At 42.7% G+C, this 26,952-nt stretch overlaps 1 protein-coding gene across 2 annotated transcripts in view; it reads right to left on the bottom strand.

The window, feature by feature from the left end:
• The window catches only part of TEDC1 (tubulin epsilon and delta complex 1), a 209,330-nt gene extending 189,864 nt beyond the window's left edge, over positions 1 to 19,466 (bottom strand). The window contains exons 1-2 of one of the 2 annotated variants that reach the window (XM_045028053.1): positions 19,260 to 19,466; positions 17,003 to 17,081 (exon numbers count right to left, since the gene is read on the bottom strand). In XM_045028053.1, coding sequence (XP_044883988.1) covers positions 17,003 to 17,081; positions 19,260 to 19,382 — 202 coding nt within the window. In that variant the 5' untranslated portion in view covers positions 19,383 to 19,466. The remainder of the gene's footprint in view (positions 1 to 17,002; positions 17,082 to 19,259) is intronic. The other variant, XM_045028052.1, reaches the window with a different exon arrangement.
• Positions 19,467 to 26,952: the final 7,486 nt, after the last annotated feature.

The following is a 26,952-nucleotide window of genomic DNA, read 5'->3' as shown; positions in this document are numbered from 1 at the left end:
GGGGATGTAAGGGGTGCAAGAGTCAGGATGTGGGGGGTGCATGGGCTGTGGTGGAGCGCAAGAGTCAGGGCAGAGGGCTGGGGGCATGTGATGGGGGTGCAGGTGTCAGGGCATAGGGTGTGAGGGGCCTGGGTATGCGTGGGGGTGCCAGAGTCAGGGCTGGGGTTCTGGGGGAGTGAAGGAGTCAAGCAGAGGGCTGGGTATGTGTGAGGGGGGTACAGGGCTCAGGGCAGGAACCTGGGGGGGGGGGGTGGGGTGCAGCGCTCAGGCCTGGGGGGTGTGCGGGGCTGCAGGGCTCAGGGCAGAGGGCTGGGTGTGTGTGAGGGGGCGGTCAGGACAGAGGGCTGGGTGTGTGGGCTGGGGTCGTGGGGTGCTCACGGCAGGGGGCTGGAGGGGATATGCCCCTATTCCACCCCCATCCTCCTTCCCCAAGGCCCTGCCCCCGCTTCTTCTCTGCCTCTGCCAGGAGCAGCGAGCACGCTGACTCCACTCCTCCCTGAACCCTCCCTCGCAAGGGCCATCAGCTGATCGGCCGGCAGAGAGGGAGGGACGGAGAGGAGGAGGAGGGGCAGGAACCCAGCAAACTGCGGGAACAGGCAGGGGAGCCGGCAGGACCAAGCTTCTGCCCCCTGCCCCTTGCCCCCACGGGAGAGGGTAGGGGAGGCCAGAGGGCAGAGAAGAGCAGGCCGGGCCAGGCTGGGCTGGGCAGGATTTTAAATGGCACGCTTAAAAATTGGCTCACATGCCATAGGTTGCCAACCCCTGACCTAGCCCAACACTGCTTTCTTGTGGCAAGGGCAGAACTCCTGACGGAGCACATCACAGGGCCTTAATCTGTTTTAAATCCAGCTAATTTCTGTTCTACAGCCACAAGAAGGGGACCACTTGTCCCAACAGCCCCTGGAATCACTCTCTCTGGAGTGCAATAGACACATTATTGGATTGCTGCATTTTTGGCACCATGTGTGAATATGAACTTTAGTGGCTTGTCCCATGCTTTGAGGGGACCTGTCCATGTGTGCTTTTCAAATAAACTCATTGCAGGTTGTGTACTGAACACCCCAAATAATCACAGATAGAAGGGGCATTCTTTTCACTTCTTTAATTTCTTGAATGTCTTCCCATTCTATGGAACTCTCTAATCTCCCTCCTGACAAAGGAGCCAGGCTTCTGGGCCTAGGGGTTTACAACCCCTTTTATCACTGTGGATTCAAAACAGGAAAGTAAAGGCCAGCTCCTCAGCTGATTAAGTCAGCACAGTTCCACTGAAGTCAATTTAGACCAGCCAAGGATCTGGACTTTAGCTCTTGCTCTCACTCTCTCTCGTATGTGGATCAAGTGGACAAGGTGGCAGGTGCAACGATGGACTCCTGAATTTACTTAGCATGTTAGACTCTCTCTCTCACCAATGCCTCCATTCTGTAAGAATGTAATTTTCAGCTCCCTGACCATCTATCCGCAGTGAAGGGCCATTAGTGCTCTTGTCCCAATGTGTGTGAGCTGCCATTGCAAAGAAGCATTAAGAGATCAGCCATGGTGTCCCACTGAAATATTCATAACTCTGAACAAAACTTTATGGTTGTTCTTTCAAAAGTTTACAACTGAACATTGACTTAATACAGCTTTGAAACTTTAGTATGCAAAAGAAAAATGCTGCTTTCCCTTTTTTTTAGTAGTTTACGTTTAAAACAGTACTGTACTGTATTTGCTTTTTTTTTTGTCTCTGCTGCTGCCTGATTGCATATTTCCGGTTTCAAATGAGGTGTATGGTTGACTGGTCAGTTCATAACTCTGGTGTTCTACCGTATTTGGCTGGAGCAAATACTAGAGCGAGCACAGATGTACAAAGGACCAAAGACTCCCAATAGCTTTGGTATCAAGGCAGTACAGGAAGAGATCTTCATTTTCAGGTATTCCAGGTATATCAATCCATGGTTGAGTTTTACTCCCAAATATGTGACAACTGAATGGAATAGCAGTATCTGGCCTTGGACACAGATCAACATGGGTTGATTGGCAAGAGGATTTTTAGATGGAAGTAGATGCCACTGTCTGGTTCATTGAGAATTTGACCACTCATTTCTATCAATGGCGACTAAGTATACATGTCGTGGATGAGATAGAGTTCAATCCCATAGAAGTCAGTTCCAGTGTCAGTAATACAGATGTCATCAGGATTCACACACTTCTCGGCCTGAGTTTCAGGAAGATCATGTGTGTATATATTGAACAAAAAGGGAGCCAGCACTGACCCTTGTGGAAGGCTATTGCAGAGACGTGTAAGGTGACTGATTTTATCCCCAACTCGCAGAATGAAGCTGCAATTACTGATCATTTCTTGGATGAACCACACCACCTGGCTACAAGGAATGGCTTGCAGCAGCTTGGTAGTCAGCCCGACATGCCACACAGTGTCATAGGCTGCTCTCAGATCAATAAGAACTACACCAAACTTCTTTCCTTACACAGATGCATCTTCTGTATCTTGAGTCAGACAAAGTACCTAATCTCGAGTGCATCATCCCCTCCTGCACTCAGCCTGAACATGAGGCAGCTACAGATCAAATATCTCATTAATCCACATCAGGATTAGTCTCTCCATCAATTTGTAGGTAACACACAGCAAAGAAATCTGTTGGTAGTTCTTTGGATCTCTCAATGGTTTCTCTGGCTTGGGAACAGTTACGACCTTCACACTGCATTAGGCTTTTGGGATGCTGCAATCCTGGGTACAGCGATTCACCAATTGAAGAAGCCAGCTTTTGGTGACTGGTCCAAGGTAAGAGAAATGTGGAGTGAATGTTACCTGGATCATGGGCCTTGTTAGGCTACAGTTGATATATAGCCAGGTCGAGCACTTCATCAATAAAGGAGCCATCAGATGTAGACAAGGGGACTTTAGCTGAAATACCATATTGAAGACAATACTCCTAGAACATTTTAGAGCTAATTGGCAGTTGTTTATAACTGGCGGGCCCTGTTGATGAAAAAAATGGGCATCAGCTAATACTGACAGCCCTACCAATACCACATGACTGCTGTCTAGATAGACTGAAAGGGAACGAGTTTGCCTAACCAGAGAAAGGTTTTAGCTAATTATTCTACCGTTTTCTGTGTTGTCTTCTCATTTTCTTTATACATTTGTCTCTCACACAAAATTAATTGCTGTAACTGTGGTAAAGGGTTTGCATAAAGAGAAAATGACACCAAGCTGGGGAAAGGTTAGCATTTTCTTCATATCTCCCTAAAATAGAGCAGCAGATAATGGTCATTATCTGGAGGCTGGAGACCACCTAAGAATTTACATGCTGAAAAAGGGAGAGAACACACAGTGGTAAAACTAGTGGTGGGGGCAGCCAGCCCTCCATTTTCCTCTATCAGGCTAGAATAAGTAAAGACAGCTTCTGTAAGAGATCCAGTGACAGGGTGGATTTAATTTAAATCACTAGTCAGGAAGACTCAATTTAATCATGGATTTCTACATAAAAGTACATTCTTGTCAGTTGTTATAACCGTAATACGTATTCTTCACAACTCAGAGACAGATGTAGGTTTCATTTTTAGAAAGCATACACTATACATACTTAAAGTGATTTATTTTGAAAACTTTTCAGATTAGTTTTACAGCTATATCAGAAAATGAATGAATGTTTGGTTATTTCATTTAACAAAGGTAATTAAAGCAGATATTTATGAAGTCACTGGGAGGTGAACTATCTCCAATTCAACAGGTTAATCATTAATATTTGGAGGATTTTCTTGCCATGCTGTATTAGGAGGAGAACATCACCAGACAGACATTTAAACTGTTTTATTTAACTAAAACAACATTATGTATTCTGGATTTTTTTTCTTCAACAGCAAACAAATAATATTTTAACAAAGCAAGCATATGAATTTTTGAATTTAGTTAAACATTCAAGTTTTTTAAAATCAGGTTTGTTTTGTTAAAATTGTTTTTAACTAAAATAGTTAAATGAAATATTTAAAAAAAAATTAAATAGACTATGTCAGCTAGGTCAACATGAGAAATTTAAAATATTGGCTTCTGCAGCTAACTTGGTCGTCTTCACAGTCATTTTCCTGTTTGTTCATAATCTGGAAAAGAAAAACAAGCTTTCCTGCTTTTTCAGATCCCTAATGATTTCTCAATTTGGAATGAATCCATCCAAAGGAAGAAAATATTCTTTCTACACCGGCAAAAGTAGCTACAGCTGTTAAAAGTGAGATTATCACTTCAACAGTCTCTGAATCCAAGTGCTTAAATGACTTCCACCAGTTCACTGGTGTGACTTTCTTTAAAACATCATCAGCAAACATATATTTTTTGAATGGTTCACCCTTAGCTCTGACGTTCATTACAGTTGGCATTATGGAGGGATGATTGCTGGATGTCCATGTCATAGCTAACTCCTCTTCTTCAGCAATTAAGGCTTGACCCTGGTCCCGAGTACTGAGAATATTTGCAAAAAAATGAACTGAAGATAGTGCTTGTCCCATTTGTTTTTTTAATGCTTGTAAACTAACTCTGCCATTGCATATTTCTCTTTTTAAGATCTCACTCAGTTCCTTCCAAATTTGAACAGCATCAGCAATAAAACAGCTATTTCCCTGAATTTTGTTCAAGGCTACAGAAATGGGCTTCAGGGTACTCAGCATATGTTCAACATTTTTTTAAGCCCAACGTTAAGAACTTTGGCTGTGACAGTGTCATCTATTTTTTCACGATTTTGTTCACAGACTATCATCAGATTAGGCCAGTTCTTGATATAGTGCTCAAAACTCCACTACTGAGTTCCATCGCACATCTTGTGGGAGAATTAGCTTGGTTCCTCCAACTTTTTACAGAGCAGTTGCTGCAAAGTAGTTGTTATGGACATATTTTGCAATTTCAACAACATTAGCCTTTATTTCTGGAAAACTGAAGTCTTTGGCTAGGAGGTGCATCAAATGAGCACTGCAACCGTATGTTATTAGCTTTGGACTCTCTTCACTCCCTCATCTAAATTTCTTCTCATCTTTGATACATTTGCAGCATTGTCTGTGACCAAGCTGCATACCAGACCTTTGTATTTTTCTTCAGTTTGTTATAGCTTTTACTGCTATTTCTTGTAAGTATTCTGCTGTGTGTGCATTTCCTGATGTATCAATTGTTTCTGTAATGAAGACATTCCCTTCTTCTGCTGTCATACAAGCATGTATAATAGGATTATTGTGGACACTGCTCCACCTATCAAGACTCAGGTTAACAATTTCACCCTCTAGACCTTTTGCACACTACTCAATTTCTCTTTCATACACCTTATCCAGCAATTTGCCTGCAACATCTGCTCTGTAGGGTAGACTGTATCCTGGTCTTAATGACTGAACCATGTTAATGAAGTGTGGGTTCTCAATCATACGGAAAGGAGAGTTTTTTGCATAAACAAACTGGGCCATTTTTTAATCAATTACCTCTTTTTGTAATCTGCTGGTTCTTATCACAAACTTATCGATGCTTGTTTCTGGATGATGGAGATTTTTTTTCTTTTTGCTACTGTGGCTATGTGACATAGATGATGTGACTGTAAACTGGCACTGGCAGATAACTGAAACTATAGAAAATGATGGTGATCCTAAAGGTAGAAAGTCTTCAGAATCCTGTATGTTGAAGATGGATTCTCTTGAACAAAATAAGCCAGTGCAGTTATTTAATTATTATTACCATACTGGCTCATTTAGTATTTCTCATTGCATTCACTGACACTCAGTACTACTTTACAGGTGAAATTGTAAAAGTAAGATCTGCCTATTTCAGCTATTTATTTTTTATCACAACTGCATCTAAAAGGATAGTACCACAGAGTAACAACTATATTTTTTTTGCTCAAACATGGGAATTCAAGAATAGTCCAGAAGGAAGACGGGCAGTCCTTAAGAAAGAAGTATGAAATAAAAATTTTTACCAACCTGAAGATCCTGCATGTTCAGACATGTTCCTTTCATCATATTCAACACATCTGCCTCCTGAGAAGGAACACTTCTCCTTATGTTGTTTCATTTGGGCAACCAGGCCTTGCATTTCTTTTTGCACTGTTTGCATTCTGCACGCATGCCTGTCCTACCCACAGGTAGAGGAACTTCATTAAAATATTCCCCAACTGGGTCTCTTTTATGGCCTGCTGCCATTATAGGTTTTCCCTTCTAGTGAGAGAATGGTATGATAGATTTCAAAACAATGAAGGCTACACTCGGAAAGACCTCAAGACTTCTCGAATAAGATGTTCAACAAGTTTCACTTTTGTTTCCACTGCCTGTTCCTCCCTTCTCACATTTATCTCCAGACTTCTTCTCCTTGTCCAGATCTATTCCGCCCCCAATAATCTTCTATTCATTGAACTTTTTGAAACTTTTTGCACTTTTCAAGGGAGGTAAGGGATTGACTCTGTGTACACAAATTTGCAGAGGGACAATAGGGTTGAGGTCTGTTATTTCTCACCTTTATATATTATTTATTGATTTATTTTAAAACATTTTTGCTGTTAACAAGCATGTTATCTCTGGAGACATAAATCCACAGTTTGAGAACTGCAAAACTAAGCATCTCTGCTGGTATCTTCTAGACTGAGCACTGAGTCCCATTGGGTAGATAGAAAGATTAACCTAAATATCTACACAGAAGCCCCTGGAACTCCATAAAATTGGGTCCTAATCCATGAACTACTGGAACTCATTTACATAACTTTTCTTAAACATTACATGACTATATTGTCTCATACAATAGAATTAGAATTTATAATCCCTATTCCATGATGAGATATCTTTGAACAATAATGTATCTACCTTTAGATAGTTTTTTCCCTCAAAAAGCATTTTATCAAAAATACCCAATTTAAATAAAAAATCAAATTTTATTTTATTTTTTATTTTTTTTAAATCATTTTTATCCACCCTGCTTTTATATGTATTTAACTTTGCAAACACCCCTGTGAGGTTGGGAGAAATGCTATTATCCCCATTATACCAATGGGGAAGACTAAGGCATGGAACATAGGAGCCTAAATACTTTTGAGGATCTAGATCTAAATGACTTGCCCAAGATCTCATGGGGGAATCTGTGGGCGAGCAGGGAAATGAAACCAGGACTCCCAAGTCCCAGACAAACACTCTATGCACTGGACCATACTCCCTCTCTGGTACATCACAACAATAGAATGATTTAAATATAGTTTCTTTGGTATTCCAAAAATATACATTTTAATGAGAAAAGCTATTAATGTAGTGGGAAACCTGAGACTTAAAAGGCATGCAAGCCAAGAAATTCCATTAAACTTAACTGCCCCAGCATGTGCATTGCACTAGCGTTTTGCATGACATGAAGTAGTACTGAGTGTCAGTGAATGCAATGAATAATACTAAATGAGCAGTATGGTAATAATAATTAAATAACTGCATTGACTTATTTTGTTTAGGAGAATTCATCCTCAACATACAGGATTCTGAAGACTATCCACCTTCAAGATCACCATCATTTTCTATAGTTTCAGAGTTATCTGCCAATGATAGTGTTTCAGTCACATCATCTATGTCACATAGCCACAGTATATCTGTAGTACAAAAAAAAAAAATCTCCATCATCCAGAAACAAGCATCGATAAGTTTATGATAAGAACCAGCAGATTACAAAAAGAGGTAATTGATTAAAAAATTGCCCAGTTCGTTTATACAACAAACTCTTCTTTCCAAATTGAAAAATCGTTTGGGACCTGAAAAAGCAAGAAAGTTTGTTTTTCTTTTCCAGGTTATGAACAAACAGGAAAATGAAGGTGAAGACAACTGAGTTAGCTGAAGAAGCCAATATTTTAAGTTTCTCATGTTGACCTAGCTGACATAGTCGATTTAATTTTTTTTTTTTTTAATTTAATTTAACTATTTTAATTAAAAACAATTTTAACAAAAACAAACCTGATTTTAAAAAACTTGAATGTTAAACTAAATTCAAAAATTCATATGGTTGTTTTGTTAAAATATTATATGTTTGCTGTTGAAGAAAAAATCCAGAATACATAACGTCGTTGTTTTAGTTAAATAAAACAGTTTAAATGTCTGTCTGGTGATGTTCTCCTCCTAATACAGCATGGCAAGAAAATCCTCCAAATATTAATGATTAACCTGTTGAATTGGAGATAGTTCACCTCCCAATGACTTCATAAATATCTGCTTTAATTACCTTTGTTAAATGAAATAACCAAACATTCATTCATTTTCTGATATAGCTGTAAAACTAATCTGAAAAGTTTTCAAAATAAATCACTTTAAAAATGTATAGTGTGTACCTTCTAAAAATGAAACCTACATCTATCTCTGAGTTGTGAAGAATATGTATTAAGGTTATAACAACCAACAAGAATGCACTTTTATGTAGAAATCCATGATTAAACTGAGTCTTCCTGACTAGTGGTTTAAAATAGCGTGAGATGTTCATATACTATGGCAGTGATGGACAGATAAGTACTTAAGATAGATAGATGGACTCTGCCAAAAGAAAAGCATGATACTCAGTGCAGAATAGACAGGAAAATGTTCCTTATACAGCAGATTTAACGCTAATTACTGCAGTACAGTACCTGTTTTTTGGTCAATGCTTTACTGAGGTACTTCATTAAGGTAAGGGAATTTACACAGAATGGTTCTGTTCTGTTGATCTTAATAGTAAACCCCTCTCAGCATGCACATTTCACTTGAAAAAGAAAGTTTGGTGAATACGGGCCAAGCTGTGATACAGCACATGTCGTGCCCTTCTGATTTACGACGCCTGCAGAACCCTTTCAATGAATTATAGCTTTGTAGTCAACAGAGAACTACACATTATTCTGAGTTTATGCATGCTAGGAAGAAAGAAATGAGAGTCAAGACAAGGAATGAAAATGGATGCATTACTTCATGCACTCAGGCAAAAACCACCTGTAGAGATGCCACAAATCAGAGTTATTAAAGAAAATTATTGCTGCAGAAAAAGAGTTCTGGTTTGACAGTTGAGAATGAAAGAGATACAATAGCTACAGAGCTCTTTATGGCAGTATCAAAACTGCTACACCAAAAGATAACGGACATGTCAAAAGGCAGATCCCACTGGCATTTTAAGAGCATTCATGCAGACTGAAAGCTAATGGAAAGAGCAGTATGAAGGTACTGGCCGTGACTTCTTCATTGAAGTTAATGCCAGAGTTCCAATACAAGGCTGACTTTGATTCATTCTCTAACTTTCTTGATGAAGGAACTATGATTCTGAATTTTTGGTGTGTGTGAACTTTTCCCCCCAGAAGTTTAGGATAAGAAATAATTATATAGAGAAAGAGGGAAAATATTCTCTTCTAAAACAGGATGACTTCCAAGATTTTCCAGCCACTGAACACTGGGGGGATTTGTTGGTGTGTGATTTGATTTTAGTTTGGGGGTTTTTGCACAAGTTCATTCATTTTAAACACACTGTCTGTAGTACATAATACTTTCTAGATGATTTCCCAAATCTGAAGTTATGCACCATCACTCATTAAAAATATGACACAATCTTTTTCTATATGAAGTATAAAGTGACCATTGGTCACTCCATAATTATGACTGTTTAAAGCAGGAGTTTGAGTCTTCCCTAAAATTCACATATGTAGTGAAAGTGACTTGAAAACCCATACGCTAGCTCATGAATTGGGGTATAGTTTATAGTATAAATTTGAGGGTCATTTAATCAAAAGGTTTCAGAGTGGTAGCCATGTTAGTCTGTATCAGCAAAAACAATGAGGAGTCCTTGTGGCACCTTAGAGACTAACAAATTTACTTGGGCATAAGCTTTCGTGGGCTAAAACACACTACATCAGACACATGGAGTGAAAAATACAGTAAGCAGTATAAATATTACAGCACATGAAAAGAGGGGAGTTGCCTTACCAAGTGGAGGGTCAGTGCTAACGAGGCCAATTCAATTAAGGTGGAAGTGGCCTATTCTCAACAGTTGACAAGAAGGGATGAATATCAAGAGAGGGAAAATTACTTCGGTAGTGCTAACGAGGCCAATGCAAAAGCATTCCCAAGCCAATCTCTCTCCAAAGTGACCCGTTTTTAAAATTTGGAAAGTCTATCACTTTTTTGGAACACATACTGAATAAAAACACATGGGCAGAAGCCACAGGATACTTGTATCCTTGGGATACCCTGCAAGAGCTAGTGTCTGGAACAATAATCAGATCCACAACCTAACAACAGAAAATAACTAGAGCTTGTTTTGGTCCTACGAGTGACGAGGATTACTGAGATCTCTGGCAATGTGCACAGACTCCAGGTCAAAACTCAGAGAGAGTGATCTCCCAGAAAATACTTTTAGTCTAAAAGGTGCACTGGCCTGGGAGCCAAGAGACCGTGAAATCAAGTCTCCTCCTCCACTGACTGCTTTTAATATTTGTGTGCTCTTCATAACTTATACTGACCAAGGCCTGATACTCCTGCTATAGGGCCAGGGAACTATTATTTTCCCTCAGTTTTACAGATACGGTAACTGAGAAGTTACCCAAAGAAGGGAAGGATGGTTCACTTGTTAGGGTACTAATCTAGGTCTCAGAGACTCAAGTTCAATTTTGCTACAAACTTCCTGTGTAACATTGGGCAAGTCACTTGGTCTTTCTATGTCCCAGATTGCCATCTGTAACATGGAATGTTGTGAAAATAAAATACATTAAAGATTAGGAGGCACTGAGATACTGCAAAAAATGGAGGCTACATAATAGAACATTGGTCCTGAATATGGCAGACCCAACCTTCATTCACTTAGCCATTCGATAACTGTGTTAAATCTGTATGCTTAGCTATCCTGCCCATACCACTGCTTTAACCACTAAACCAGACTTCTTGAAATCAAACCAGAAAGACACTCCAGGAATCCTAATTCCCAAAATTATACTATTGTCTAGCAAAAACTGTGCAACTCACTAGCAAAGTGTGTGTCAACTTTCTGGTTAGAGGTCCATCATGTGCACATGAAGATCTCAAGTTCAGACTCTGCCAACAACCAATGTGGGAGCAATCACAGTTCCACATGATGGCATTTCTATTTTCCCAATTTAATATTTTAAAAGTCCAATCACCCTGTAAATTAATAGATTAGAGGCCAAATTATGTGCTCAGCTAAGCTTTCTGCATGTCTATCCTTATCAAGCGTGCAAGAGACACAGCTGAACTGCCTTAGCACATAGGTGCACATGGTGGAAATTCATCATAGCAACTGAAGCAGCAGGAAAAAAAATGATGATCCTGTGATTAAGGCAGTGGACTGGGAACCGAACCAGGGGAACCAGTGTTCAACGCTTGGCTCAGACATGGACTTCCTGAGAGATCTTGGCCAAGTCATTTAATCTCTCTGCTTCAGTTTCCACAACTGTAGGCTACTTTGGATCTTCAGAAGCCTGACAAGTGTAGTTTGACTCATAGAGATTTCAGGAGCCAATTTTGGCTGGTTTGGGGCTGAGAAATCTTCTAAGGCTGTGGGAGGATTCCACATTCACATCATCTCTGCTCCAGCGAAGAGGCACACTGTAGGAGGTCACTGGGGGATGTCTGGGGAAGGCATAGACCTGGGGACTAGCACTGTGTTTGGAGTAATGTATATTTAAATAACCAACAGTGATTAAGCTCTTTCCTTTGACAAGATGGTAAAAAAGCCAACCTGTACGCAGGCTCTCTCTGCGACATGGTTCCTGATTATAGCTGTATTTTACATCCTCTCTAAAGTACATACACATAGTGGATTCCTTCTTTACTCCGAGACTTGGCTCCACAACACAGGCTGTATAGCAGGCACAATTCCATTATAATCCACAGCCCTAAGGTAGGATTTAATGGCACTTTACTGTGGAGTCAAGTGTCAGGTTTAGGAGAAAATAAGAGATTAGAGAGGAAGTAAACCTGTTTTCTGTAATTATCTCTGAGTATTCTGGGGACTTGTAAGACCAATGCAGAGTGTAAATGCAATTGCAGTAACCTGTTAGGTAAAATGCACCAAACAAGCAAGAGCCTACAGCTGATGCGAGAACATCCAGCTTGCCTGACTGAAACCTCATTAACATGGTGTGGAAGCAGGGAAAGCTTCAATAAGGATTTGAAGCGGATTTTAATGCGTGTCAGTCAGTTAGCAAGAGTCAGGCCATACTGTAACCCTAATGACGTGAGACTTGTAGGAGCAAAGATAGTGCGAGGCGACAGGACAAGAACTGTGTACAAAGTTATTACGACCTTGCAATCACTAACCAAAATGCAGGCTTGCTTTTCTTAAGAGAGACAAATAAGATAAGCCTTTCTGCTATGTATAAACAAAATGTATTTGTTGCTTTTTACTGTCTCCATGATTGCTAGAAATTGTCTGTAACAAAGGTATAAAGGCTTGATGTAATTGTTTACCAGTTGAGAGACCTGTCCAGGACTGGGGCGACCCTGTGTCCTATGGCACTCTCTCCCTCCATTGTAATTACTGGAGAAATAATAAAGTATTTGATTTTGCTGCACCCAAACAAAAAGCGAGAACTGAGTTTTTCTTCGACAATTCCACGATCACTGTTGATACTCACAGGGATGCCAAAACGTGGCACAAAATCTTTAAGCAAAATTTCACAACAGTCCTGACATCTGCTTTCCTGCAGGGAAAAGCTTCAACCCAATTGGTAAATACATCAACTAAAACTAATACATATCCATAACCACAACATTTAGACATTGAAATAAAATCAATCTGAATATTTACAAAAGGTCCCCAAGGAGGAGGGTGGGCTGCCCGCTGCACACCAACCTCGTTTAACTGCAGCAACCATCCCCCCTTTCCTAGACTGAGCATGTTAGCTATTCTCTTTTTCCTCCCTTCTTGGCTTTTTTTTTTTTCCGTTAACATACAAAGAAAACTTTTACCCTTTACTTATACACCTTCTTTTATACCATGAACACATAAACATTACTGTTATACAGTACATTAGTCTTATTATTCAATGTATGCCACATATACCCTTTCACTAAAATAACCTTAATTCAGAACTTTGGAACAACAAGCCAGGACAAGCACACCCACTGTGAGAAGTTCACTTAATATAACCTCTAGTCCAATAGCTTTCCACCAGCCCCAGCCCTCTGGCTAAAAGTCTGAGGTAGCCAGAAGGATCCCTTGTACAATATGGGGAGTGGGTTAACTTTTCATGTCCTTGCTTCCAAAGACTGTTGGTATGCAAATTTTAACAACAATTCTTAATTAAAAGATTTGGCCAATGTAGTTTCTTTCTCTTACTGAAGAAAATGTATTAGACTTTAGTATATCACATTTTTCTGATGTAACCAAACACTTTGTATTCTAAGTTGAACAAAACAAGTATCTGCATTTCAAGCCAACACTTCCGCTTGAGTTCAAATCAGACCATCCCATGAAAATATTAAACAACAATTCTGGCCACGAGACAAACACCACAAGACAGAACATAGAACACACAACATAATTTTTTACTGTGCCAGTAAATCAAGGTACGTTGAATGTTGTGCAGCTGGCATTAGTTTTCTTTGATTATCTGAAAGACAAAAACAGAGGTCCACCCCTTCTGGGCAGTTAAATACTTAAAATATACAAATACTCTTGTTGATTCTAGGCAAAACAGAGGAATTACCCCATATTTTCTCGTATGTGTTTCTTAGACAGCCCTGGTTCAGCGGCCTCTACCTTATCAGTTAGTTAACTTGCATTAACACAGATGCTTTCTGGCTTGCTTTTTTTACTTTTAACTCCTGCTTTTAAACACTGAAAGAAAACATCACCACTTATAGTGCCTGTAGAGCCTAATAAAATTTTCATTACATAGCACTGTATACATTCTTCAACTGATTTAACAAAATTGTTCATAGCCAAATGATTGCAATCTAATAATTTCTTTGCCTGAATTTATTTACAAACATTTCAAAGACACCAAAAACTGTTCTCTTTGTCTGTTGCCTGCCCGCCTGGGCCCGATCCTTTTTTCTCGCTGAGCCGTCCCTTCCATTTGGCACCAATTTGCTCCACTACCAGTTTAGCTAGGATGGTGAGCTTCTCAACTAGCCCCACCCTACTGGTCTTTTCCCCAAAACATTTTTACTTACAAGACTACCCGAGTCCTCCCTAGTAAGGCTTGCCACCTGGGCAAAAATACATGGCCATTGCGTAAAGGCCATTTACTCAACACACAATCCAAACCCCTTTAGGGGGTCTACCCAGAGACCCACCCATTTGTCTGCTGACACTTAAACAGAAAAGAAAATTACACAGAAAGCAGAGAGAATTACAGTCTAAGCCAGATTTTTCTACTTCTATTACATTGTCCGTTACAGGGGGCGGGACAGAAAGATCTCAATACAACCTCAGAGCTTCATCGCACACATGGCTTCCACTCTGAGGAATTACGAACGAGAAGTTCAGTTCCGCTCACACACCCAACGCCCAAATGAACAGAGCAGAAAAACAACAGTAACCGGTAAAACAAAACAGAACAAAACCAGATAGTGTTTCCTTATTCTATTAGGGCTCACCTTTAATCATGCTATTCTTAACAAATAACACCAACAGCACCAAACAAAACAAACATAAAATAACAAGGGTAAAAGAGATAGATGGTGTAAATTCTGCAGGGCTCCCCCAGACATAATTGCTCACCAAACTGTGACAAATTCCTGTTACTAATTTATCCCTCATGTCAGGTGATCAGACTGACACTGCATATAATCAAATTTTAAAGCTTCATTAAAAATAATAAAACAACAATGGAAAGTGTTGGGAATGCTCCCACCTCACACAGGAAAAATATGAATGCCCCAAGCCTTAAGCCACTTTAATACTCACACATGTCCCACTGGAAAGTTAAGCTTTGCAAATATAATTCCAATTCTGTAACTTGTACTGCCTTTGGTTTGCCTCTGTCTCTATTTTCCACAAGCAGCTGGGGCTGAAAGCAGTTTTTCTTTGCATTTAGCATAGTCCGCACTGATTCTTGACCTTGAACACAAAACAACTTCTCCTATCTCTGGGCGAAGCCGAATTTCAAATTAACCCGTTCCTAGACAAATTGCTCACACTGTGTCAGAGGCTTTTCTCTGGTGATTAAAAGCTCCTCTGAGATATATGATCTTATCTAGATTGAAGGTACCTTCTAATGGGCATTGTTTAAATGAATTTTCACGCGTGTGAAGATTCCAATTCGCTAAATACCTGCAGGTTTTAGGACCATAATGTACGTACATGTAATATGCTGGGGTACCCTTAGGGGGTAAGGTGGAATGTTTAGATAGTCCCTTACCCATTTTCCCCTTTACACACAGAGAGAGGGTGCCCTGTCCACGCTAGCGGCTCAGAAACTAAGGATCTTTCCCTACAGGGCACTCACACAGGAGAGACTCACAAGGAAGACTACGACTCTCCTACACCTCCCTTCAGCAAAGAGCGTCGGCTAGTCTCTGGGAGACGGCGCCGCGTACTCTAATTGCATCCAGTGAGACGAACAGATTGTCAGTAGCCCACACAGAAGGGAAAGGGGAGGGAAGATGGGTTCACACACTCCTAGACCCAGGCAGCTTCCTCGCCGGACTATGCCAGGCTGAGTCAGCCCACCGTGGGTCGGATCTCCTAAAGATCCACTAGTTACCGGGCTTGCGTTAGAGCAGTCCTGATCATTAGCTTCCGCTTCACAGGGTGCTCTGGGCGTCTTCCGATAACGATCACTCACACTGGTGTACACACACACACACACACACCAAGGCCTCTTTTCTTCCTTTTTAACCCTTTTTTAACCTTTTTATCTCTTTTTAAATTTTTTTTTTTTTTTTTTTTTTTTTTTTTTTTTTTAACCACGATGCATCTTTACCTGGTCCGGACCAATACCATGAGGCGGTATGACAACCCCTCTTGAGGCGGTAAAAACCCCTCAGCACCGGTGCATTCTAATGCATTTACCTATCTATTACCTTATGCATTTCCTTGGCCAACTCAGCAGTTCCCAGTACTGCTATAAACTAACCTTATTGGGGCCTCTCCCCAATACCACTTTGCATCTGATCCTGCTGCACAGTCAATAAGTTCAGATGGCGTGAGCCCAACAGAGACAGACGTCCTCACGGAAAGTCCTCCTCCGATACCCCAATAGAGATTTCAAAAGGTCTCATACCTCTCATGTGGCGCCATGGGGTTCGAAGGGGAATGATCCGTAGTAGCCGTCTGTGGGTCCGTGGGCGTTGCCATCCCGGACGAGCCCCCAAATTGTCGAAGAAAAACTCAGTTCTTGCTTTTTGTTTGGGTGCAGCAAAATCAAATACTTTATTATTTCTCCAGTAATTACAATGGAGGGAGAGAGTGCCATAGGACACAGGGTCGCCCCAGTCCTGGACAGGTCTCTCAACTGGTAAACAATTACACCAAGCCTTTATACCTTTGTTACAGACAATTTCTAGCAATCATGGAGACAGTAAAAAGCAACAAATACATTTTGTTTATACATAGCAGAAAGGCTTATCTTATTTGTCTCTCTCTTAAGAAAAGCAAGCCTACATTTTGGTTAGTGATTGCAAGGTCGTAATAGCTTTGTACACAGTTCTTGTCCTGTCGCCTCGCACTATCTTTGCTCCTACAAGTCTCACGTCATTAGGGTTACAGTATGGCCTGACTCTTGCTAACTGACTGACACGCATTAAAATCCGCTTCAAATCCTTATTGAAGCTTTCCCTGCTTCCACAATGGATAAAATAAGTTCAGTATGAATCAAAAGGCTCTGATGAACAAATCCATCTTCATCAGATATCCATCCATCCATCCATATCTTTGATGCAAGAATTAGGGTCAATAGGATAAACTGAGATGTTCAGAATGGTGTTTAAAGCCCCCAGTGCCGGGCTGCTGAGGAAGGGGAGCTCTAAGTCCAGCTCAGGTCACTCCCAGAAACTGAGTCAAACCTTACAAGCAGCAGGAGGGAAAATACTTTATTACCTATGGTATCAGGGTCAGTCCATCCTCCGTCATGGATTTGCTTTAGAAGAGAATACAGCAGCCTCCAAATCTGCAAACTCTATGAAAGATCAGAAAGGAAACATCAGCATTCAGAAGAGTTGCATTTTTTTGTGTTTAATTACTCAACACTGGCCATTGCCTGGAACAACACAAGGTGCCCACTCAGCAAGAAAAGAGGGGAAGGATAGGTATTACCCTGTGCTTCCTCAGATTAATGGCAATAACATGAAGATTGTGCATTCAGCAAAGAAAAGTGTTACAGGGTTGTTGACTGCCTGGAACAATTGGGCACCTCTCTCCCACAACCACACAACAGCACTGCTTCTAAAAAGGCACAGCCACATACAGCACACTTTATACTTATACCAGTTTGTTCTGGGATGCTTGAAAGAAATGTCCTATAATGCTGCAAGAGCAGGGGCTTTAGGGTAATTTGTAAACACCAGGAATTGCATTGTGGGCTATTATTACGAGAATTAGCTCAACCAATGTAGTTAGAAGCTAGGACAGCACAGTTACAGACTATGACAGTTTAAGGAAAACCCTCCTACAAGGAATTGCTGCCAACATTTGTAAAACGCCTAGACAAATACAAAACAGCCTATAGGCCTATAGGTCTAGGCCTTTCTGCCAATGGAGTTTCCAAAGCCCTAGCACAGAGGGGGCCTAAGATCGTTCAGGATAAAGGGAGGGAAGTATACTCTGAGTGACAAGCAGAATGTGCTGAACACCAGAAGTGTCCAGCTTCAATTAGGGGGGAGGGAAGGGGAGTAGAAAATAGAAGTTTCCAGGAGATTCTCCAAGAGCAGGAATTTTTCAGAGCTTCTGAACAAGATTCTAAGCAAGAGAAGACATGGAAAGAGATCATCCCACTGAAAAGAAAGGAAGGGCAGCATGGAGACAAGGGAGACTATTTTGCTCTTGGATTTAGAAGATTATTTCTCTCTAATGTAAATGGAAGTTGATCATGCATATCTGGCTGTCTGGGCTTTTTATTTCCCAACATGGGGGGAGGAGGAGGAAGCTGGAGTCATTACAGGGATGGCTGACATACCATGACTAAAGGGCCTCAGGTGGGTTATGAGGGTACCTTCATGGTGGGAGGTGACACTAGAGAATCAAGGTTTCAGAGGGAATGTGACTGTCAGGCATGGAAAGGGGAAAGGATATGCATCCCTAGATTTGAAAGGGTGTGAATTTAGAGCACTAGTATTCCTGAATAACTCTATGTGGAGATTCTTAGTACAGAATAAGGGTGTCCACACATTGAGTTATTCAGCAGTTATTCCAGAATAACTCCACGTGTAGACAAACCCTTAGGTGGTGACATTACAGGGATTACAGCAGAGGGGTGCCAATGCTACCAGGTGGTGACAAGCTAATGAAGAACACCATGGAGTGGTGGAGGGCACAGATACACAGAGCTGTACAGATTAGCTATACGAACAGTATGGAGGCATTATTTTAATGAGAACTAGCGAGTAACATTGAATATTCACACAGCACCATCCCATCCACACACCTTAAAGTGTTTTATACTGCTGAGTGTTATTATTCCTCCTTTACAGCAGGCAAAAATGATGCACAGACCTTGTTGCCACTGGGGATTTGTTCCAGCTCCGCCTCCGCTCACTGGTGTAGCTGCCCATGCAGACCCTACTACAAGCAAAGCTGTTACAAGCCACAATTTGCAGCGCTGCAGTGTGACCTGGTTGCACACAGGGCTCAGTGGCAAACTGTGCTTATATCAGCTGCACCGGTCTGACCAGGGGCTTGCAACTGGGCAGCTATGCCAAAGGCAGGAATACCCAACATGAAGAAAGCCTGAGAGCACAAGAAAGCTGCCCAGGGTCCCACCACCGGGGGTGATGGTATGGGAGAAGAGATGACATTACAAGGGTAAAAGGAGAAGTAGGCATTGTTATGGGGCAGGGGGGATGCTGTAGGGTAGCGGGGGCAAACCCAGGATGTAGAGGGATGCTATGGGTCAGTAAGGGGGGAGGGGTATTGCTATGACCCATAGCATCCCTCCACCGAGAGGAGTAGGGGTGCAGTGAGGGGGCACTGTCAGGGGACAGTGGTGTTGCTATAGGGCAGTGGGGACGGGAGGGCGTTGCTATGGGTCAGGGAGGGGCCAGTGATGTTGCTACGGGCTAGCGGTGATGCTATGGGGCGGAGGGGACAATGCTGTTGCTATGGGGCGGAGGGGATCGGTCCCGGCTTCCCCCGCTCTCACCGCCTCGGGCCGGTCGAACTTGGCGAGGCGGAAGGTCTCCGGGGCGGGCCGGCTCCCCGGCGGCAGAGCCCGGCACAGCGCCCCGATGGCCGCCGGCAGCGCCCCAGCCCGGCCCCGCCACATCCCGCTTCGGACTCCGACACTCGCCGCCCAGCGCCGCGCGCCTCCGCTCAAACGGCGCCTCCACGCTATTGCGCAGGTGCACACGACCCGCCTCCCAGGGCGCATGTGCAAGGTGGGCGGGCGTGCGCAATGGTCAAGTGAAGCCGTGCGGAAGCCGTCGCCCGCGCGTGCACCCTCAATACTGCCCTTTCTGGGAGCACGTGGCCGCGTGGTAGGCTCCCAGCGCTGGGCCAGGCCGCTGCGCGCTGGTGTCGCCCGGCCTGGGACTGGCAGAGCCAAGCAGCCTGCAAATCCCGCAGCAGGGCTCTAGCAGGTCCAGCCCAGAGCTTGTGCCAGGCTGGCCTCTGCTGCCGCCCTGGAGGCTAGATATGTGCAGCAGGCTTTGCAGGAAAGCTGAGGGTCTGAGCTCAGGTTACCCCAGCAGCTGGGACGTTATGTAGGGCAGGGGTAGGCAACCTGTGGCACGCGCCCCGAAGGCAGCATGTGATCTGATTAACTGTGGCACTCATACTGACCAGATCATGGCCACCGATCCAGGAGGCTTTGCATTTTAATTTAATTTTAAACAAAGCTTCTTAAACATTTTTAAAACCTTATTTACTTTACATACGACAATAGTTTTGTTATATATTACAGACTTTTTAGAGACCTTCTAAAAACATTAAAATGTATTACTGGCACACAAAACCTTAAATTAGAGTGAAAATGAAGACTCGGCACATCACTTCTGAAAGGTTGCCGCCGACCCCTGATGTAGGGCATAAAGTGTCAGCAGACTGGCACTAAAATCACCAGAGTGGGCACCCGCTTAAGGTGTCTGGGCCCCACCATGCTCTAAACATTTATTGCTGTGTGACTGGGCAGGTTCCCGCCAGGAGCAGATACAGCTGTGCAGCACCTTGTTGCTGGGACTCAAGAGCTGGGGGCTGAGACTCCAGCATACTAGTCTGTCCACGATTTCTTCTTCCTCCACCAGCACGTATGTTGGTATAACTTATGTTGTTCAGGTATGTGAAAAAAACATCCTCCAGTGACATGTTTCACCAACAGAAATGCTAGTATGGACAGCACCATGTCTCCCTCTGACAGCTACCGCTGCTCATTTGGGAGTGGTTTAATTATCCTGATGAGAGAGCCCTCTCCCATCAGCATAGAGCAGGGGTCGGCAACCTTTCAGAAGTGGTGTGCCAAGTCTTCATTTATTCACTCTGATTTAAGGTTTTGTGTGCCAGTAATACATTTTAACATTTTTAGAAGGTCTCGTTCGATAAGTCTATAATATATAAACAAACTATTTTTGTATGTAAAGTAAATAAGGTTTTTCAAATGTTTAAGAAGCTTCATTTAAAATTAAATTAAAATGCAGAGCCCCCAGACCGGTGGCCAGGACCTGAGCAGTGTGAGTGCCACTGACAATCAGCTCGTGTGCCGCCTTCGGCATGCGTGCCATAGGTTGCCTACCCCTGGCATAGAGCAACTACACAGGAGATCTTACAGCAGCGCAGCTGCATCGGTACAGTCTCTAAGGAAAAGGATAAATGGACACAAATCAGATATCAGGAATGGCAATATACAAAAACCTGTAGGAGAACACTTCAACCTCCCTGGCCACACAATAGCAGATCTTAAGGTGGCCATTCTGCAGCAAAAAAACTTCAGGACCAGACTCCAAAGAGAAACTGCTGAGCTTCAGTTCATCTGCAAATTTGACACCATCAGCTCAGGATTAAACAAAGACTGTGAATGGCTTGCCAACTACAGAACCAGTTTCTCCTCCCTTGGTTTTCACATCTCAACTGCTAGAACAGGGCCTCATCCTCCCTGATTGAACTAACCTCGTTATCTCTAGCTTGCTTCTTGCTTGCATATATATACCTGCCCCTGTGAATTTCCACTACTTGATCCGACGAAGTGGGTATTCACCCACGAAAGCTCATGCTGCAAAATGTCTGTTAGTCTATAAGGTGCCACAGGATTCTTTGCTGCTTTTATAAATAACATTTGAGCCACAAACAAAAGTTGTGTTATTACAGGATTACTTTTATTGTGCCTGATCCTGAAAACACTTATGCATGGGAGTAGAGTTGGCTGAAATGGCATGTGAATAGCTTTACTTAGGCAAGGTAGTTCCATTGACTTCACTGAAACTACTTGACCAAGTAAGTTACTTACATTTAGAGCTGTTGGGAAAAGTTAAAAAGAAATATTTTTTTTAAAAAATTGTTTCCATTTTGTTGGGCTCCAAAGGGACCTGCATCTCATTTTTTCAAAATTGTATTAAATTCTTTTATCAAGAATATTTTGGGACCATTATGGGAATTTTTTGTTTGTCAAAATCTTGCTTCTTTTTGAGTTAAAAAATGTCAGTTACTCTATTGATAATGTTTAGGATCAAAAATTCCCTTCAAAATGTTGCCAAAAATATGACTGGAAAAAAATTGGAAAAAGGCAACATGCTTCACAGAAATTTTTATTTTTATTTTTAAAAAGGAAAAAGGAAAATGTCCAATTAAAAAGCTTTTTGGTCAAAAAATTTCAGCTGTACTCCCCTGCAGACGTTTGCAAGATTGGGCCTAAAAAACATGCTCTATGTTAGCCCCCACATTCTAACCCTGGTGAAAACATAGTTTATGTTTGGCCACATAAAACGGGGCTGGACCTTGCAAATAAAGGCACAATGCTGATATCTGTGAGATAATGAGCATAACTGTCCAACTCCCCTTCTGCCAAAAACAGCAGAACTCTGGAAATGTTTCCCTTTGAACCAGCCAGAGTGATCTGGGGATTTATGAGCTTGTTCCCCCACCTGCTCACATGTACACCTCACTGAGCGCCCTGGTCACCTGTCACAGGAGAAGGCCCCTTACTTCCTCATAGGGACTGTCTGAGCTCTTCTCTCTCTGCTCTTGCCACGTCTTTATATTTGCATTTTGTCCCTCACTCCCTTTCCCTGTTGTGTCACGATGGCTGTGACACTGAGCATCAAGCTGCCCTGCTCTCACCCTGACATCACAGTGCTGGGCTCTGTGCAGGGAGGATGATATCATGGTGCTGAGATGAGACAGGAAGCTGCTCCAGAAAATGTTATTGGGGGGGTCCCCAAAAGCAGTAGCTTCTGGGACAGACTCAGAGTCTTATCCCCCTTCCTGCAAAAGCCCGGGGGAGAAGGGACTGGCACACTTTGCTCACAGGAGACCCAAGGCTGCAGATGCCCAGTTCCATGAGCTCGTGCAATAAGCAGAAAGAACTAGATGGGCCACTCAGAAATGAGCAGAGTCTGACCTAGTGCAGGCTCAACTGAAAACTGAATGGGGGGGATGCTTGTCCATATGGCCAGCACAATCCCCGAGGGGCGATAGAATGGAAAGACGAGGCAGAGGGGGCATTTTACATCAAAGGGGTTTACCAGGTCAGTAAGACACAATGGGATATTGAGGAGCAGGGGTGGGAAAATACTTTGGACAAAGCAGAAACTGCAGTGGCATGGACTTAGCAAGAGTGAAAACTTAAATACTTTGCTACAGCAACATTTCAGAGAACTAGCTCTTCTGGAAGAACACACTTCCAAGCCTAGAATTACACTGCAACTTGCTCCCTCTTTTGAGTTTCCTCCTCCATCTACGTCAGTGAGTTGAACATAGAGGGTAGTTGATCCCTGTTGAGAGAGAAAGAAGGGAGTAGGTCCTGCAGGTCAGACCCATGATGATGATCTCACAGACATCACCTGAAACTGAAGCTTGGTGGGAAGCCGGCAATGCAACTTAAAAACAAACCTGAGGTGACAGTGCAGACAAGTTTGCGCTGGTTTGAATCATCCTGCAGAGAGAGCTCATCTTAACTTGCTTGGCCCTGTCTGTTATCACTTGTGCTATGACGAGTATAGGTGTGTGGCTATTGTGCAGCTGAAAGCCACTCAGATTAGCACAGAATTGTGTAATCATTGTGCTTCCTTCTGTAATGTCCACAGTGCAAATGTTTGCTTTTCGAAAGACAGATTTTAAAATAAACTGACACTAGTCCCAAAGGGCAGGCACTGATCTTGAGAGAGCCACAGGACTCTTCTCCATAAGGTTGAGCACTTGACACACTTTAGCAAGGATGTCTTTCTCTGTTCTGAATATTGTTCAATCTGATTGAGGCTGTTGGCTCTGTTATTCTGGAGATCAGTGTCTTGCAGGAATACTTCTGCCTGAAATGGAGCTGTCTGTCCACTGGGGGTCATGATTGTTCCAGGCAAAACAAGCTTGAGAGCAGCCCGACCCAGCCCAGCCAAACACCAGTTCTGCATTGAATGGAGTCAGAGATCCCTAAATAATGGCCAAGCAGTGCCCTGATGCTGTGCTGGAGTCAGCATGACACAAAGACACACAGTGTGGGTGTCAGACAGGCGGTCTGACAGAGTCTTGGCTGGGTGAGCATGGGTCAGAGGTGCCAACATTGTGAGAGCCAGAGGTTGACGTTGCACTCTGTATGAGCTGCATGGCAGTGGACTGGTTCAGACAGAATAACTGGAATGGGTTACCTAGGGATGTGGTGGAATCTCCATCCTTAGAGGTTTATAAGGCCCAGCTTGACAAAGCCCTGGCTGGGACGATTTGGTTGGGGTTGGTCCTGCTTTGAGCAGGGGGTTGAATCTTCTATGATTCTTTGATTCTATGAACTCCCTTCTGAAACTAGAGCAGTTCCCATCTGGGTGCACAACTGAGTTGCACCAGCCTTTCATGGAGTTAACACAGGAGTTAGCCTGCATTGTTGCTGGAGAGCTATGCAGAGTTCTGTCAGCAAAAAGAACTTTAACTCTGCCCTTCAGTGACACCAGTTTCCAGTCTTCTTTCCTTTTGTGTATCCTTCAGCCCTTTAGTCATGCAGCTGGTTTGTAGAGGGTCCCTCCGATATGCTAATGTGATATTTAAGATCAAGAATAGAGAGTCCTGTGGCACCTTTAAGACTAACAGATGTATTGGAGCATAAGCTTTCACCCACGAAAGCTTATGCTCCAATACATCTGTTAGTCTTAAAGGTGCCACAGGACTCTCTGTTGCTTTTTACAGATCCAGACTAACACGGCTACCCCTCTGATACTTAAGATCAAGAATGTTTTCTTAGGGCTAGCAGAAGTTGTCAGGCTCAGGCAGTTCTAAAGTTTGAAAAGCCAGTATGTTACTGTCGATTGTCCGTATCACTCCCATCCTCATCTTCCCTTTGTCATCTGCTCTTTGTAAGGTCCTGTAGAAGTTTGCACTCAACAGCTGAAGAATTTGTACAGACTTGCATGTAGAAATTGGTCAACGCTCGGCTGATGTAGCAACTCATGGTGTCGGACGCCATCAGATGAGCAAGAGACATCTACATAGAACACATCACCAGATATTGGCAGTACCAGGAGGGATGAGCTGGAGTGCCGATGAGAATCGCAGTAAGGAAAGTAACTGAAATACTTCCCTGATAGATTGTATTTTCTAAATGGACATCCTACCCTAATTCTTAATTACTGAGGGACAATCTTCACTCATTGATATATTTTGCTTTCCACAACCAAATCTCTGTACAACTTTTCATGAGTGATATACCCGAATACTTGGATGCTAATATCTAAACTGTATTCTTAAATGTATTCACCTAAATCTGGGTTATTGCTGATTATGTACTATTTGTATCATATGACTTTTAAAAACAAACTTTGTATTTGTGGATAATCTAGTACTATACCCAGATGTAGAGACACTCGTTTCTCAAACCTGTGTATTATATAATTTTAACATTAGCTTTAATTTAAAAAAATGTATATCAGTTGTATGCATGATGCCTTGTCACATCACTAATTGTTATTCTTCACGTTGGCACTATACAACAAGAGGCAAGGTGGGGGAGGTAATATCTTTTCTTGGAACAACATCTGTTGGTGAGAGAGACAAGCTTTTGAGCTTCGCGGAGCTTTTCTTCAGGTCTGGGTTTAACAATGATGTTCTGGATCTTGGAGGGTTGTTTACAGAGATAGTTTTGAAAATTTCAGCCTGAGTAAGGGACTGAAAGTGGGCATTCATTTCAATGGGAGTGGTGTGGCCAAATCCCCAAACATAATGAATCTGCATTTACTAATTCTTCTGTAAGTGGCGGGTCACAGAATCTTTATGAAGATTGATGAATGGTGCCTTCGTTATCACCTGTTTGTCCAATCAAGATGTGAAAAGTATCTGTATTATTCAGTGGACTTTATAAGGCTGTAAGTGTGGCTAAAGTCCCTGCAGTAACCACAGTTTTATCGTGGTTCCATTTTAACATTTCTGGTCACCAACTCGAGGAAACTGATTTTTAAATATAAATTAGTTGTTTCATCATTTTTTCTTCTCAGGTCACAAAAGTCTCATCAGGAGGCCATACCTCAGTGTGTCCTTAATCCAAGGGCTGCATGAGTGGGAAGGGTGATCTGGAACATAAGGCACTGGATTGGACTCAGAAGACCTGGCTAAACCACAGATTTCTTGTGTAACCTTGAGCAAGTCCTGTAATCACTGTGTCTCACTTCTCCATCTGTATAATGGGCCTAAAACATTCCCCTCTTTCACAGGTGTGCTGTGAGGATACAATCCATGAATGATTGTGAGGTTCTCAGATACTACGGCAGAGAGAGCTATATACATACTGTGGCAAACCCAGGACAAATGGCTACAAAGGGAGGGGTAGGAATTAGTCCCAGGGGGGTTAAAAGGCCTCTCCCTATCCACTGAGGAGAGATAGTCATGGAATAATTAGGTTCAGCTGGAACAGGGGTTACCAGGGAACTAATTAGGTTCAGCTGGCCCCAATTGCTGGAGACCTTTTTAAACCCTCCCTTGCAGGGAAACGGGGGGGGGAGTGAGAGAAGTAGCCAGCGAGCAGGTGTGGCAAGACTCTGACCTCTTCCAGCAAGGAAGACTGCACTCTGTCCCCAGAAGGGGAGAAAAACAGCAAGGGACTGACTGAGAAAAGGATCAGCCAGACCCTGCGTGACCAGGAAGGACTTTGCTTTGCCTAAGCCTGTGTCTCCAAGGCAAAAAGGGACTGAGTCAGCTGAGGAGAAGCAGGTACTTTGCCACAATACATAAACAGAGATTCAAGATTTGAAGGATGGTCCTGGGCCAATATCCTGAACCTCTACACCTTTCTTTGTTGAAGCCTCTGCTTACCAAGGCAAGACACACACACTGGATCAGACACCACATTGAGAAAAAGCCTTCAAAGCACTGCTGGCTAGCATCATCACACAGACTGGTCTCAGTTGGAGGCCTCAGGAAATCCCAAGGAGCTCTGCTTTCTCCAGAGAGCTTGGGGAAAAGTCTCCAGGACAGGGAGAGATCACTATACTAGCCCTACCACGCTTGACCTCTGAACATCATTGTGTCGCGTTTCTCTTTTTCTAGACAGGTCCAGTCACAAAAGACTGTGGTCTCCACACACCAAGAAGGTGTCAAAGGGACAGGGAACTCGACACTTCCGGTAAACATTGAGAACATGGACAGTGGGAAGGGAAAACTGTCAGCAAAGCACTGAGACAATCTGTGCACCAAGAGACAAAGAAATATCAACCTTC

Source organism: Mauremys mutica, chromosome 8, assembly GCF_020497125.1.
Source record: "Mauremys mutica isolate MM-2020 ecotype Southern chromosome 8, ASM2049712v1, whole genome shotgun sequence".
Taxonomy (NCBI): domain Eukaryota; kingdom Metazoa; phylum Chordata; order Testudines; family Geoemydidae; genus Mauremys; species Mauremys mutica.
This window is presented reverse-complemented; position numbering and strand designations above follow the sequence as displayed.